Below are 17,282 nucleotides of genomic sequence, written 5' to 3'. Positions count from 1 at the left end.
GAGGGCATGTCCGAAGGAAAAATCTGGAATATATAAACTATTTGGCTATTCAAATACTTATTAAAGATATAGATGTAAGCCAATAATTACAGAGAGCAATGGTCTTATAGTCCCATAAACAGATGGTTCTGGTAAAATGCTACATTAGTGACAGATAATTTTAAGATAAGGATTGTTTATAATTAGATTTTTTCCTAATAGCTTTAAGATGGAACAAACAGTGGAAAGACAGCAAGTGAGCAAGCAGGCAAGCAAGATACACTGCAATTATTTGGGGAGTAAAATTCAACAACCACTGGGGAAAAAAAGCAACTGAATTTTTAAAATGTTAAATGACCAAGTCTTATCAGGTATTAAGACTTGTTATAAGAATAATAATTTCCAGAAAAAAAAATTCTGTAAATGTTTTATCTACTTAAAGGCAAATCAAATGCATGCTTCTGGGTTTTCCCCAAAAGCCAAGGCATTTGATGGTTCATAACAAGCAGCAGAACGTATCGGGAAATGGGATGTCATCATTTAAAACGGTGAAGGGAACATAAATATGTTAGAATTGCCAAAAATAAAGTTGAATCACGAACAGCTGTTGCAGTTTTACTCAAGATGGAAATATTTTTTTGAAAACCACGTAGCTTCTGACCATTCACCTTCAAAGGAACATTATCATTAATCAAGTGATTCTGAGTAACAGTGGGTTTAAAGAAATTCACAGAACACTGCATAAGTATCAAGCATGTGGGTACTAATGTTCCAAGGTTCATTTTCAGATCTCATCCAGAAATCTTGTTTTCCAGCAAAAAATAAGACAATTAAACATGACTACTGAGGGGAATGATATGTATTTGGACCACGTTATAAAATGACTTTACCCAACCCTAGCCATTGTAGCAACCCTTTAAAGAGACTGTTACGTCAACTGAATATAATAGTATTAATAAATTAAAAACTCAAAAGTTAACAGGACAAATTCAAGGTAATCTCAATTTCAGAATTATAGTTAAAAATTTTTAAGTGCTTTTTTGGTTTAGTCTATAGACAGAAAGTCCATCAGATTGCATCTTTATTCCTGTGTTCTCTTTCATTAAATGCCTTGCAGTATCTTCTGGTTATCACTGAATGGTCAAAGCGGTGAATCGATTGGAAACTGCACTCTCTTCTCCCATCATCTGAAAACAGAACCCTTATTTCTTGGATAAGGTGAAACACTTTGCATTCCCTCAGTTCTCCTTAAAAGGTATATGTCTTACTTCCAAACTGACATAAAGCTTTACCTCAGACCTTAATCGTGAAGGAAGTTTCCTTTGTGCTGTGAAGGAGACCCTCTTCTCATTTGGCTTATTGTGATCACAGGGAAAACTGTCTGAAAACAACCTTTTCTCAAGTGCCACAACAAAGCATTTGCCCTTCCCAGACAAAGAAAGAATTCATTAAAGCAAACCTCTTCCAAGCCAATCAAATGCCTTTAAAGAAGAACATCCTGGCACAAGGCACTTCTGTGGGATTAATGACTAAGAGAGGCACACACAGCCCAGGGCACAGCCAGAGGCCATTAACTGCCCAAGGATCAAGAAACCCTAGAAGACAGCCCTGCTCTGAGGCCATGGGTCTGACACTGAAAAAGGAATGAAGCACAGAAATATGATTTCTTTTCCCTCTAGTGGAAAGTAATAATTTCAGGGGTATCTGTGGAGCACTTCTTCCTTGGAGCACTTCCTGAGACCACCGTGGACGTAAACCAATCTCATCATGCCTCTGGTTCATTCTTTATTACAGTGCTGAGTTAATGTGAAGGAAAGGAAAAAAACATCCTTAAACCTACCTAATGTAGTCCATACAAAAATCCTCAAATTTAATTCTTCAAGAAACATCGTCTGGCTAATTCTAAGGATACTACATTTCATGGGATTTATCGCCGTTCTTAACAGCAACTATGGAAAAACCTGAAACCTTTAAATCAATTATTCTAATAATCTTGCCCTTCTGAAGAAATAGGAAGAGCAATATATGATTGTTGTTGTTTTTTCCCTCCTAGAGTGCCCTCCATATCCCAAAGTAGTTTTATTAAACATAAAATTTCTTTTATGGAAATGTCTTTGAGAAAGCCTTCCACAATATCTGTATTCCTTTCTACTCTTGGTAGCAAGAGTGCATTAATTTAACGTACTCAGGATTTTCTATGTGAAATAATGGCTGCAGAGAAAAGATAATGCAGTTCTAATGCACTCTAGTGGCTAGAGTGCAGCAGAGAGAATAATTACATAGTAGAATAATAACAACATTTATTGAGTGCCTACTACGTGCAGGTACTATTCGAAACATTTTACATGTGTTAACTCATTTAATCCTGAGTTCTAATAATCACATGTATCTTGAATGTATTTTTAAAAATGGGCAAGAAAAAAATCAACCCAAAGCAGTGGTCACAATGAAACGTATGAGACTCTGATTTCCAATTTTCAACTGCTCTTATTACTTGTTCTGGGAATTTGCAATCACCAAACACCCTAGGAGTAAGGATGGCTGTTTTGATCTGCTACTGTAACCCTGGCTCTGGATGTAGATCATCCTCTCGCCAATGGCAACTGGATATGAGGTAAACTCAAGGGACGACACTAAAATGGGAAGACAAGAAAAAATAATCAAGGAGAGCAGATGGAAAAATAAAAGTGATGGGAAAAACGTTTTTGAGGAGATAAGAGTAAGAGACGTTTACATGAATAATTTCAAATGGAAATTTCTAAACATAACAGTTTTGGTTCATTAAACATAAGCTGTTATCAATGCAATAATAGGTAACAATGATCTAAGGAATGTATTAATAAAACAGGCAACTCAAGTAAAGGCTATGTATGCATTGCTTCACACTAAAATACATTACAAAAATGTATCAATTTGTGAAAAGGAGAATGGAAAAGTTGCAAAGTAAAGAAGAGCCAGTTAGCAGATTAAAAAGCACCTTGGTTGAGCATAACAACGAAGGAAGGTGGGAAGCTGGGCAAGTCGAATGGGTGGAAAATGAGGAAATGGTGTTGGAAGAGACTAGAGGAAGAGTGAAAGAATTGACAAGAGTTAGTGATGACAGAAATAGCAAAGAAAGACAATTTTTTAGCTGTGAGGCAGTCCTTTAGTATGAAACAACATACAACGTGGAGGTTCAGAAGCATGAGAACCTTAAACTATTTAGATCCTATGAATTAGGACTGAAAAGCAGTTTTAAAGGTTTTTCAATTAGCTGGACATAAAGAAAAGCTTTCATGACTTATATGAAAGTATGACAAAATGGACATAAAAATAAAGAATCTTGAAATAAACTGTAGTTTTTCCTTCAGAAAAATCTCAGATGCAATGTGACAATTGACAGGAGAGTTACTTTATAGAAAACACAGATCACTGTGGTCCAGCTAGTTGAACGCACAGTGGTAGAGAGAGCATCACGAGGGTGCCGAGGATAGAAGCACGTTTAAGATCTAGTCCACCAATTTTCTAAGTGCCTCTGATATAAGTCACTTATTGTCAATCTCTTGTTTTCCACAGGCAGGTGGTGGGAATGCCTGCACTTGCTTTCTTGACTGCCTCCCAGGGGTACTGTGAGAATTCGGGTTGATACTAGCTCATCGGGCACCATGGATGAAAGATATCATGAAACCACCAAGAATTATTATTAAAAAAGAGGGCTAATGAACATGAAGAGGCTTGCAGAGGCAAAGCCTTTTTAAAGGGAGCTTTATGAAGCGGCTATGCAATTTCCCACGTGCCAAAGATGAGGGCTGGTTACATAGATACACCAATTGTGCCCAAAGATATTTGGGAAAGTCAAAATCAACTCACCATGAGAGAGACACTGCCAAAAGCCTAATATGTATTTTTCTTTCCAGCTAGATGTAGACTCTATACTAACTTCTCATTAAACTAATTGGCTCATTCAGGGGTGTTTTGTATTTCAAAAAAGTAGAGGAGTTATAACTAATTATAATAACTAGTACTTGGCACATTTTACATATTTTCAAAGTATGTAACAAATAAGAACACCGTAACTAGCCTTCTCCACAACTCTTTATAGAGTTTTCAAAGGGTACTATTCCTCGATTACATATAAAAGAGTAGCCCAGGGAGGATAAGTGACTAGTCCACAGCTACATTATGAAACGCTATGCTTAAATCGGCTTGTGCTTTGAGTTTATCCCCAGGTCCACAAATTAGTATTAGATATTAAATTATTTCTACCTTTGATCATCTGCTCAGATAGATGCAGGGGCAGAAAGAAAGGTGGGTAAGGGATGGGATTTTCTGGTAACACTATGAACAGACAGAAGCCTCTGAAGCCATCTGATCACAGGGAGGGGTATCCTTTACCTGCCCGGCATCTGGTGTCCAGATAAGACACTAAGACGGATGCTCAGAGGAAACAATACCAGGGGCGTGAAACCAACACCAACAGACACATTTCCAATGCCATTCCACCGGGAGGAGGAGAAGCACACGATGGGAAAGATTGAGATGGGATTAGATGAAAATGGGCGGCTTAGAGATGCTTCTAAAGGAGGACTTTACCTCACGGAGAAAGTTGCACCTTGACAGTTTTACCTGTATCTCCAGACAAGGCAGCTGTGCTTTTACTTCTGGCCAGGAACGAATGTGTGGGCGTCAGCAATCTGTTAACCACGCTGCTCTCCCATGGGCTGAGCTGCAGGCGGCGAGCTAAACGTCACCACATAAGTGAGATGTTAGAAGCATTCTTTCCAGGGGCGAGGGGGTGCAAGGCATCGCCCCTATCGCTCCCACACGCCAGGCCCTCGAGAGAGAGACCTCGACAGAGACCAGGCTGTCCGGGGAGGGAGCTGGTGGAGAGTCAGGGCGGGAGGGACTCCGCTCAAAGGAGCAGCTATTCCATAAGGTGCCTCTCTTCAAGATGTTAAGTTTGTGGCAGGTTCTGTATTAGTTTTATGGACACAGATTTTGCTAACCACCCTCCTATGGATCCAACAGGTAACAAAACAGAAGAACCATTTCCAGCAGGTTTGGCATGTATCTCTGAGTCTGTCGAACCCATCTGCCCTCATCAGGACGGGCGGTGAGGAGACGGCACACACCTCAGCCAAAAGGCGTCCTAAGTACCCTGAATGTCAACTTCAACAAAGGCTTTGCCAGCTTAATGCAAGACTGGAAATATGTGAATAGAGAAAAGGTCTCCATTAAATTTTGCTACATCTCCATGCATTGCTACTTGGGCAACTGGGGGAAATTAGATATAATAAAATGAAAGAGGACTCATGCAAAGTTCTGTATAAGTTTTTCTTTTGACTTTCTCATTCAGCAAGCAAGTTCTTTCAGGTCCCTGGTTTGGCAACAACATAAAAATTCTGATGGAGGATAAGGGTAAAGCTGAAGATAAAATTAAGATAGAAAAGCCAAAATCCAATATAATCATAATGTCAGAAATTACTAGTGGGTGTGTGAAGAATCAAGAAAATAAATTTAAAATGATGCAATGAAGTGGAGTCCCAAATTGTACTGGGGCTTCGCAAGACCACTGTTAGGAAATGCATGCTAATTATAAATTAATTACTTTGCTTATACTGTTAGCTTCCAGTGATGGTCCATGAAAATATAGAAGCTACTTTCCAAAGGTATCAGGAAAGAAGCTTGCAAAATCCTACAAATATCACTAAAATAAATTGAGCATATACACTTGACCCTTGAACAATACAGGTTTGAACTGCGCAGCTCGACTTATATGTGGATTTTTCCACATTTTATATTTCCCAATAAATATACAGTTGGCCCTCGGTGTCCACGGATGCAGAACCCGCAGATGCGGAGGGCTCACTATGGAACTTGAGCATCTGAGGATTTGGCTATCTGCGGCGGCTCCTGGAACCAACCCTCTGTGGATACTGAGGGAGGGCTGTATCTCTATTTTAGAATACACTTCCAAGTCGCTTATAAAAGTCTTTCAAACTGTCTAAACCGGACAAGGCCACTTCTGTTCTGACCATAAACAGCAGGTGCAAGTCCTCTGGTCTCTGGAGCAACTGTCCTTATAATAATTTTTTATATATGTTATATTTTAAAGAAATGACTTCTGAATTCTAGGAAATTAGTTTTAGTTAATAGAAGCCATCCGATGTTAAAGGCTGTTGTAGAAAATATCTGCTCCTATTTGAAAGGAAGTACCAACCTCCAATAAGTACCTTAATTATCGGACTTTATTTTAAAAGAGTAGCTATTTTGATCAAGGTGCTGGTGAATTTAAGAATTAGTGAATTCTTTATTAGATTTTCTGTTTATTGGGAGAGTCTTCACGGTTAAATTAAATCTGCTGACAAATAAAAAGATCTGTTATAAAAACTATTGTAATAGTTACACAGTTAGTAGAATGCACAGTAGGATAAGTGTTATTATAAACTATAGTATGGCAGTGTGTGTGTGTGTATGTGTATCAACAGCAGAATATAGGCTAACCTAAAATTAGAATACATTCAGAGAATTAAATCAGTGGGAAAAGTGATTAGGATTAAATTAAAATCTTCAACAGAATTGTATTTTCAGTAGATGATAAAGGGAAGAAGAAGTGAATGCTTCCTTTTCTTAGATAAACTCTGTAGGATGACTGGCTTAGAACTGCAGAGATGGTTTATCAATGAAAAGCCATGCCTTTTTTTCCCCTTGATTGAGAAGCTCAATTACTTTATTTCTGTTGGTCTTTAAGGCATCAACCAAAGAATCTGCCTCAAATGAAGATCATTAAACACCCTCTTTGACTGATGTTTAAAGCAAATCCAAAGAGATTTGTTTTATAACTTTGGAACTGTGAATGAAAGATTTTGCGAGGAGAAACGTTTCCACTTCTACCACATTCATAACTATGCTCTAAGCAAGAGAGAAATAGATCTCTTCCGTAACTTTTTAGTAAAGGTTAGTACAGGAGAGTTACTTTATTTTTTTATTTTTTATTTTTTTTAACCTAGAGGGGCCTGATCTTGAGATGATAAGCTCCCGAAGGAAAGGTATTAATTCTCATGAAACAACTACAGTATTGATCCTAGTTAAGCACTTAAAATGAGATATTGACAATTCCCATAAAAGACCATCTGGTCCAAGGAGGCAACTAAACATTAGAGATATTTGTGCTACCCTGTTCCTTCACAAGCAGGAAATCACTATTCAGTTCCAGATGATGGGTGCCATGCAGAAATCAGGTAAGTGTTGCCACATCCTGACCTAAATGTTCTATGAAATCTTACATTTTTTAATATGATGGCAATTAATTAGATCTAAAACAGGAACAAAAAACCCCTGCTCCGGTCAAACAGAACACGTGGGCAGGATTCAGCTTTAGGTCCTCCACCATGTCCTCTAATCTAGATTCTGGGAAAAAAATGTATGAACTAATTTTCAGCAAAGAGTAGCCAATTTCCTTCTTACTTTTTTCAAATGCCCTATTCTTCTTCCTTGAGAAAAAAGCTGGTTAAGCAGGAAGTTTAAGATAATATGCAATACACATTTCTAATGCAAAAATTTCCAGAGGCAATATTCCCTCTGTTGCAGTGATTACAGAAATCTTTGGTAATCAGGGGTTTCCTTTAACTCGGGCATTTTATCAGTTTATGTGACACTATATTCAGGTGTGATGATCAAAATATTTAAAAACTGGTGGGGCAAGGCACCAGTAGAGCTCTACTAGTAGAGCTAGTAGATAACACTCTGTAGGGCCTGGGGAAGCACAGCTCGGGGAACTGGAGATTTACCAACCGGTATGGAAATATTCCAGCATTTTGAATAACCGCAGAGCATTCCAGCTGAATGTCAACTTTAATAGTACCAGAGCTTCAATTTAATATCAGCTTTAAGGCCTGTGCTATAGGGCTGAGAAAGCTCAAACAATCTAGTAATGGTGTACACTCTCTATGAGCAGACTGTAAAAGCCTCTAATAATTTGACAAGAATGCTCTCTACTTTGATAATAAAGCATAATCCAATTTAAAAAATAGATAGCAGAAAAGAAATTATACTAACTAAATTACTTAAATCTCTTAATTAGAGAAGTGCAAATGCAGAAGATTTCTATTCTCATTAAAAGACAGAGTCCTCTCACTGTGCTAGGCTTCTGCCTAACTTAAAAAAAAAAAAAAAAAAAAAAAAAAATTGCTTCCTGGACCACACGGGAGCCCCTGGATGAAGCGGATCTTTCTTCCAGGCTGACCTTGTCAGTTAGACCAGAACTGGTTCACAGTTCTTTTGATAAGGGGGCAGGAGACATGGAACCCGTAAATTTAGTGCTCTCCCCCTTATCCTTTTAGTCCAGCTTAGCATTGGGTTTTATAGGCCTGCGCCATGATTCAAGGGGCAATTTCCTGGCCCCAGCTATGAACTGCTTATTGAACTGCCCCTGACCCTTAACCTCACCCAAAGGAAGAGTGCGTGGAGTCAGGATTGATGTAAGGAAGGACATCCATGAAGGAGAGAACTACAAATGCAGCGCAGCAACAACGTGGGTTGGGGGCTGGTGATCTCTGTTCTAGTCCCTTTTCTCCAGCGATTAACTTGCAGGATATGAAGTCAGGCCCTTCACCTCTTAGGGACTCTATTACCCCAACTGAAGCAGATGAGCCAACCAACAAATTTTTCCCAGTTCTAAGATCCAATTACTTAAGAATATCCAATCAGATATTGTCATGCAGAGTCTACAAAACATCTTATTTCTAGTTGACACAGCACTGTCAATCAACAGAAGTGTGGATAGTACTCTATTCGGTTTATTGCCCATCTGCCTACCCCCAACCTTGCCCCAGTTTCGGCTATGGGATTGTAGGAGGCAATAAGCCAAGGTTTAACTGAAAACTTCTGTGAGTCCCAGTTATAGTTTGTCTTAGACCCACGTTCACAAAAATATAAAATTCAAGTGCTAAGTGACCAACTCCAAAGAAAAGATGAACACACAACTGTTGCGAACAGCATGCTATATTTTACGTTATTTTAAGGGAATTGGTTTGAAAATAAAGGCTACTTATGAAAGGAACTTCAATTCATAATACTTTTCTCTAACATATAAAAGGCCGTTAATTTGACTACATGTCTAATATCAATGATTTAGGCAAACTAGGTTAAAAAAAATGATTTAGGTTAAAAGGCAAGAATAGGCAGTTGTTCATTTACTGCTTTAAGAGATTAATTATAACATCAACGCATTATATTGTACATAACAATGACACCATAACTTTTATACAATACAAAATATACAAATACACATACACACATATAGAACATGCACACATTATATTCTTTTTAAAGACTATAAATACTTCAAAACCAATCAGTTTCTTAATAAAGCATTCAAAGTAACCACAGTTTGTTACTTTCAAAGAGTATGTGTTTTTATATTGCACAATAATTCTTTGGTTTTTTTAAATTTAAAATCATTTTAGTTATGTAAAACAAGTAGCTTATCTTAAAAGCTTGATTTTTCATTCTATGATACATAAATATATAAAATAAAACTTTCATATTATAAGTAACTCAACATTCATGTACTGTAAATCCATGGGATGAATAAAACTCAAAATTCAAATAAAATGTTAATTGGAGGACTATGAATATTGAAATTTTTAGGAGGCTTAAATAATGATATTCTTGAAGTTAGGCCAAATCCCTTTAAATGAATGGACACCAGAAAACCAGTCACGCACACACAAGAAATGCAGTAAGAAAGGTTTGGTTAAAGGAGAAATAAATTAGCAAAATGAAATCTATCAACATGAATCATTTAAAAAGGTCTTTTAGAAAGTTAAAGCCTGGAATTCCCCAAGTACAGATGAAAAGTCAAAGACAATCTGATTGAAGTGAAATAAATGTTCATAACAAAGATTATTTGCATGTTGGTAGATAAGTGGGTGATTTCTGGAGCTGTAAACTCATGTACTAAAAACTTGAGAGAAGCACCGCTTTCGTCACTGCTAAATGCAATCATTCAGCCAAGTTCTAAAATGAGAACCGTTCTTGTTGCAAGGAAAATGCTGCTCAGACGTTTATTGCTTTTTTACTCGGAAGTTTTTTCTTCCTATTTAAGAAACGTAGGGAAAGCAACTTCAGATGCTTATTTTTATCTGTAAACATCCAGAAAAAAAAAAGCATTAAGGAAATAACAGAACACTTTTTTTGTTTTCCTTTTGACTGTACCTCTATCTGGAGAATTTAGTAAAGTTGCAGATGAAGAGGAGAGCCGCTTGCTAATGACGGGATCAACATGTTTCGAAAGATTCATGGTGGAAACTGACCGCCTGTCTGGATCTAAAACAAATGGAGATAATGCTAATTGACAGCCAGCATGCAGGATTGCAATTTCCTAGTTCACTGATGGCAGGAAAAACTAGGATTGGATGCTTTCAGCTCTATGACTAGATCTTTACTATAGCACAGTTTTCTAAGTGGACATTTTAAAGGTAACTTAAAGGCTAGAAATAATACTCATTTTTCTTATAGGAAAATAAAAATATAAAATAACTATTCAGCTCACCAGTTAGTCAGCTAGGGAAATTCAAGCATATTGTTATAATACAGCAAATGTAGGAAGACCAAAGGAAAGGCAGCGGAGGGCAACGAAAATAATGGAAGGGGACCGTGGAGCAAAAAAGGGCCCATAAAAGTGAACGCCTTCATAATTTCCCAAAGTGTGAACAATGGGGTAGTAATAGTGCTGGTAAGCTAGAATGCAAACACTAGAATCAAAAGAACACCAGGTTCTGTGCATCTGCTGATACCTTTGCTTGTAGAGTCATTTTACCCAGGGCATTAAAGTTCATTATAGAAAAACAGATTAAAAAGAAAGAAAAAGAAACACTTTAGGTGTGGAAAGGATGGCCCCCAGAGCACTTCTTTTTTAAAAGTATACTAATAACCACACCTCTGTGCCTATAACACAGAGTTTAGTGTGGTTTACAGATGTAGAATCAGCCCACAAACTTGCCTAACAAAACTGGCGGCAATGCAAAGAAAATCAGAATTCTTTCTCTTTAAGTTTATTAATAATATTCTTATTGCTGTTGGATAATTTTAGGGTAATTCTTAAAGTTCAAGTCAGAAGAGAAATAATAGCTGTATAAAAGGCAAAAATCAGCTCTGATAGTTTGCTCTCTGTACAGTGGAACTAAGCTATAACCACACTCACTAGTGTAAATCACAATCCCTGAATAAAACTGCGCATAAGGAAAAGTCTAAAAATCTCATCATTATATTTACGTAGGATGCAGGGAGTTTTTCTGACCTATAATAGCCAAAGTTAAAGGGGTTTTGCCATATTTTATTTTATTTTCTATGGTTAGCTTCTTCTAAAACTGAAAACAAACCAAAATATTCCTCGTGAGAGAGGCCTTCAAACCCCGTTCCCACTGGTCTAACTAACCCTGGTGGTGAAAATGTTAAAATTTCCCCCACAGAATAACCATTTTGGGCCATTATTTACAGTGTGAAGGGATAAGCAAGTCTTCCACCAACATCAGACATTCCTGTCTTCTACACGGACTCATCTTTACGCTTGAAGCAATTTAATTAAAAAAATTTTTATTTACTGACGTATCCTTGACTTACATGAAGCAATTTAATTATTGAAAGGAAAATAACCAAACATCATTTCTGTGACTCAAATTTACACTTAACTGATGGGCTCTTAGGGCAATCCTAACAAAGAAAAGATTTAGGGTAAAATGTCAAAAGGAACATCTTAATGATAAAATGTGAGGTTCAAGGGCACAAGGAAGGAAAATGAAAGTCATTTCCAGGAGATCTTATAGCAATACATTTTCTGATATTGCTTTATATGTTAAGCTTCAGTTGGGGGGAAACTGTGTCTACGTGCAGGCCTATCATGAATCATTAAAATTATGGAGATATAATACGTATTTATTATATTACTTAACATATAAGAATTTTTAATCTTTTTCTTTTCCTCTCTGAACAAAACACAGATCCACAAAAGGATTTATGAAGAATCGGTTTAAAATGTATAAAGTTTTACAAAGCAGTGCGAGCTGATGTGGGAGCAGTGAGACAACACACTGATTTAATCTGGATTAAATTCAACTTCTAAGATTTGTTTGTTGTACCTACCACAAGTTAGGCATTGTTGTGAAGTAAGGGGCACTCAAAATGAGCGAGACCTGGTCACTGCTCTCAAGATCTCTGCAGATCGTTCTGACCTTTGAGAATTTTGGCAAATTCCCGTTATTTTCAAACTACTCTGTTCCAGTATAAGAGCAATTTTCTCTAATTCACAAACCTTATAAAAAAGGATTTTATCCAATAGCTCACAAATACAACGCTGGTTTCTCTTGCTCTGAGTGGCAATAACAAAGGTCATATATTGAACTGAGTATGGAAGCAAGAAGTAAAGCTAAGTAACTTGAGTTCCCCTCAAAAATGTTTGAAAATCTGTAACAGGTTTACATGTGTAACGTGCACATGTAAAACATGAAGCCAGGTAAAAGAAAAATAAGTAAGGTTATAAAAGTATATACCATGACAGCTTTTTTGCATGGAATATGCAAAATTATCCCTAGAATGAAATATCACATGTAAATGATCCTTATGACCACAGATTTGATATGTGCCCCACAGCAAATACCACTGGGTCATGAAGAGCCAAAGGAAAAAAACACGCTTTCAAATTTGGTTCACTGCAAAGTTGTGGCAACATGCTTTTAGATCTTTTTAAATGCAGGGGTTATTGAAGATACACTGAATGTTAGGAATGAAAGAGAATAAAGCAAACGAAAATCCATAGTTATTCAAATTAAAACTGAAAGTGGCAACAGCTGTACTGATGGGGCGGTCGGGTGGATAAAGCCACACTGGATGTACTTTGACCCCTGGTGATTTATTAATGAAAAAACATTTTTTTTAAGGTTTTATCCAAAATGATCATTTAAAAAGAAAGTAAACATAGCACATGTAATTACTTTATTTCAATACCTTTAAGTCACCTGAGTCATATTATCAACACTTGAGAAACACTGTGCCACGTCCCAGATCTAGGTCTATGCAACAGGATATTAAGCATGCATTATGACTAAGGTGGTGATGGTTCAGCTATTGATGAACTGGCCCTAGGTCTGAGGTGCTAGCTACAGGTCAGGCAATCAGCAAATCACAAGGATGTCTGTACCACGTTTTCTAGTACCACCAAAAGTTGTGAAGTGGTGGTCCAGTCCTGCTAAATCGAGAAAGGTGAATGATGACTCAACAAAACCACCTGGGGACAGAATGTAAGACAATGATTTTTCAAAGTAAATTAAAAAAAAAAAAAAAAAAAAGCTTATTAGACTCACACAAATGAAAAAGAACTGACACACTATATAAAATTCAAGGTGCATTGAATTTACAGTACAAAAATAAAGCCTTTCACTAAATCCAAATTTCAGTATGATTTTATGTCAATTCAAGAACAAGGGAACATCCATTTGCTTGGACATCTACTATTTCTAGCTTCAGAAATCTGTATTTTCTCTTGAAGAGCCTTAGTGTTGCATATACTTTAGGGTCAGAATACATAAGCTCATAGTATTGATTCTGATTGTCAATATTGCTATGGTTCTTCCAGAGAAAAAGACGAAACTGGTTAACCTATTGCATAATCCTGAAACCCCTATGCAAATGAATTACTTAAAATAATGTAGAGTTGAAAGTAGTTGTTTAGAAACATTGCATAGATTTCCATTTCTTTAAAGAATTTTGTGAAGGATGAGAAAATCAGCCTGTGTGGAGGGAGGGAACCTTATCTTCTTACCTCCATCACCCTCTTATCCTCAAACAGTAGAAGCATCGTTTAAGTGTTAACTTAATTATTTCCGCAGGATTTTTGTTTTGCAAACACAGAATAAAAAAGCAACTGTGACTTGTACTGTCCAGAAAAAAATAGTGATTTTTGAAAGCGGTTACTGTCTGTTTACCTGCGCTGCGGATACTGGGGCTCCCGTGGAGAGGACCTCCCCATGACCACCGGTTATGCTTCTGTTTTGGCTTCTGGCTCCTTTCCATCGTACGTCGTACAACGGCTTCATGGCGTTCCTTAAAGGGAAGAGAGGAGCTGATGATTAGATTTCACCTGGTTGTCTGAGGAGTCTTCAACTTAAGGCCGAGTGGAGTGAGAGGTACTACTTAAACTTCCTAAGTCCTACACCTTAAGGTGAGAGTAATATCAACCTGGGTCGGGGGTTGCTGAAATTATTAGGTACCAGTTGATAAAGCGCTTGGCACACAGCAGGTACTTAAATAAATGACGATTACTATTACTACTGGGAGTGTGATGTTTTCATCAACTCACATAAGCCTGGTAGTGCAGGTCTTAGCTTAAACGCCTGTGGTACTGTATTTTAAAAACAGCATCTGGAATCTACGGATGTGGGTAATCCCAGCCCCACAACTTAATGGACTGTACGACTTTCTGTAACTTACCTATTCTGAGTCTAAATGTCCATTTTCACAAAAACTGACAACACTTACTCAAGGATTGAGTAAGAGTTAAATGAGACAATCTATGGGGAAACGTTTGTAAATGGTAAAGCCCTACAGAAATCCAATTACTGGGAGTAGTCTTAAGACTTCAGTATAGATGAAGTAAACATAAATAAGTTATAGGTCTAGACCAGAGAAATGAGCTTTTAAAGGTCCTGGGGCAACAGTGACAATCATACCATTCTCTACCTGATTTCCACACCACAACCTCCCTAGAAACCATGACTCTGTAGATCCGCTGCCTCTGAGACATTCCTGCTGTGCATCCCAGCACCGTAACGGGAAGCTCCACAGTAAACGTGCTGCGCTTCTGAAACAGACAAGCCTCCCACGTTTCCCTCGGAGCAGCATCCCACCTTGTCCTCCTCGAGCCTCTGCCTTCGCTTCTCCTCCACAGCAGCCCTCCTACGTTCCTCCTTCAGCCTCTGCTCTTCTAACTTCTTCTTCCTCTCCTCCAGGTGCTTTTCGTAGTGCTGCCTGGCCCGCTCTTCTCTCTCTAACCAGATTATCTCTCTTGCAGCTTCAGGAAGAAAAATGAGGGAAATCAAACACAGGCAGGTTGAAAAACTTAACAGTTAGGGCTGTAGAAACGGCCCACATTTAACAAACATGGATGGGGTCTTTGGTTTTAATTAACCAACCATGGCCTTTGCTTTTCTCAAATTTTCAGGAAAAAAATATTACTGATAAATTTTTAGCGTAACGTACTATGCAAACAACGAGGCCAAAGAAGATGCACTGAATTCTACTCTTTGGGAACTGGAACAGCCCTCTAGTTTGGTATATTATTACTGCAGAAGAGTGCATGCATCACATCTCAATGCTGATAGCGATGTGATGCCCTCAAACCCACAGTACCATCTGTCTCTCTCTCATTAAAACATGTGATATCCTCCAGATCAAAAGTGCGTGCCTTGGTCTTCCCTGGTGGTGCAGTGGTTAAGAATCCGCCTGCCAATGCAGGGGACACGGGTTCGAGCCCTGGCCTGGGAAGATCCCACATGCCACGGAGCAACTAAGCCCGTGTGCCACAACTACTGAGCCTGCACTCTAGAGCCTATGAGCCACGACTACTGAGCCCACGTGCCGCAACTACTGAAGACTGCACGCCTAGAGCCCGTGCTCTGCAACAAGAGAAGCCACTGCAATGAGAAGCACACGCACCGCAATGAAGAGTAGCCTCCGCTCGCCGCAACTAGAAAAAGCCCGCACGCAGCAACGAAGACCCAACGCAGCCAAAAATAAATTAATTAAATAAATACATTAAAAAAAAATTTACCAAAAAAAAAAATGTGTGACTTCATTTGTTTCAACATAGCATTGTTTCTGTAAGTGTTAAAAGGATTTGGGAGAAAATTCCAGATTGATAGTTGATGAAAGATATGCCTCACAGGCATATCACACTGAGTCAGTAAAAGGATGTCAGGGATCAAATAAACAGCTGACTTTGTGGCTGAAGAGTCCATAATCTGTTTAGGTAAGACTTAAAAAAAAGCTGAATGAAAATATACAACTCAAAAAATATGGTTCAATGATGGAATGCTTCCTGTCTTCTTCACATATATATGCTCCTTCTTCATTTCAGGGAAAAATAAATCCCACAAAACTTTTTAAAATATGATGCTTCCTTCAGCCGTGATAGCTAAACACATTTTTAATGTGAGTTATTAACATTGTTGGCAAAAGTGTCCAAACAAAATATCGAGCATAAACCTGGAGGACACTATGGTGGTATAGCAATTAAAATGTTACTTTTTAAGGGAAAAACAATAAATTCAGAACATTTTGTTTCCTCTAAATATTTGAAATTAGAGATTCTGTATTTCTGCTACCATTAAATCTTTCCAGAGCTATTCATTTCAGGAGACAAATCTACTGAAATGGATCTGAACTGACTTGACTTTCATGGAAGGAAAAGGATGAGGACAAACCCACGGTAAGTTTGTCCTCTGACATCACTCAGGGTGGTACATAGAGATCTGGGTTTTCCCAGCAGCTCTGCTGCTAACACATTGTGAGATCTGGACAATTTCATTTGGATTTCAGTTTTCTCTTGCCTAAAACATGAAGAAATTGATCTTTAAGGTTCCTTCCTTCCAATGTTAAAAGCCCACGGTTTTAAAGAAATTCTCAGGCCCAAGTTAAAAGTTTACTCAGAGAAAAAGCACATAGTATGTGCTCAATAAATATTTACTGCATGACTGAATAAATAAAAAAAATACTCTGAGAACACATATTAAAAGTAACAGATAGACAGCATTATTCACAATAGCCAAGATACGGAAGCAACCTAAGTGTCCATATCAATAGATGAATGGATAAAGAAGATGTGGTATACATAGGCCATGGAATATTACTCAGCCATAAAAAATAATGAAATCTTGCCATTTGTGGCAACATGGATGGACCTAGAGAATATTATGCTAAGTGAAATAAGTCCTACCTAAACTTGGCCTTAATATCTTTATTTGGTCTTGTTCTGCATTGCTCTCCAAAACGGCCTCTTCATTCTCCCTGGAGACCTTTCTCCTTACTGCAGCTCCTAAACAAACCATACTTCCCCCATCTCTTTGCTCCTGTGGTTGCCTTGCTGGGAAAGTTGCTGTCCTTTTTTTTATCCAAACAGATCCATCCTTTAAGGCAGTAGCCTCATAAAAACACAGATTGCTGGGCTCCAACCCTCATTCATTTCTACTACTTCTAGGATGGGGCCCAGTAATCTGCATTTCAAACAAACTTCCCAGGTGATTCTGGTCCCAAGTGATCCACTGATGGCA

General features: G+C 38.0%; 1 protein-coding gene and 1 long non-coding RNA gene across 10 annotated transcripts in view; one reads left to right on the top strand and one right to left on the bottom strand.

Moving 5' to 3' along the window:
- Window positions 1–17,282, top strand: part of LOC309635021 — a 517,380-nt gene that overhangs the window by 25,220 nt on the left and 474,878 nt on the right. The gene's annotated exons all lie outside the window — the stretch shown is intronic.
- The window catches only part of MAP7 (microtubule associated protein 7), a 161,333-nt gene that overhangs the window by 21,582 nt on the left and 122,469 nt on the right, over window positions 1–17,282 (bottom strand). For 5 of the 9 annotated variants that reach the window (XM_082405681.1, XM_082405682.1, XM_082405679.1 and 2 more), the window contains exons 4-7: window positions 14,862–15,025; window positions 13,941–14,058; window positions 10,177–10,287; window positions 4,585–4,698 (exon numbers count right to left, since the gene is read on the bottom strand). In XM_082405681.1, the coding sequence (XP_082261807.1) occupies window positions 4,585–4,698; window positions 10,177–10,287; window positions 13,941–14,058; window positions 14,862–15,025 (507 nt within the window). The remainder of the gene's footprint in view (window positions 1–4,584; window positions 4,699–10,176; window positions 10,288–13,940; window positions 14,059–14,861; window positions 15,026–17,282) is intronic. The other 4 variants (XM_082405686.1, XM_082405687.1, XM_082405684.1 and 1 more) reach the window with 1 other exon arrangement.

Source organism: Balaenoptera borealis (assembly GCF_965194805.1).
Source record: "Balaenoptera borealis genome assembly, chromosome: 9".
Classification (NCBI taxonomy): Eukaryota; Metazoa; Chordata; class Mammalia; order Artiodactyla; family Balaenopteridae; genus Balaenoptera; species Balaenoptera borealis.
The sequence above is the reverse complement of the archived record's forward strand: the minus strand, read 5'-3'. Positions and strand labels throughout refer to the sequence as shown.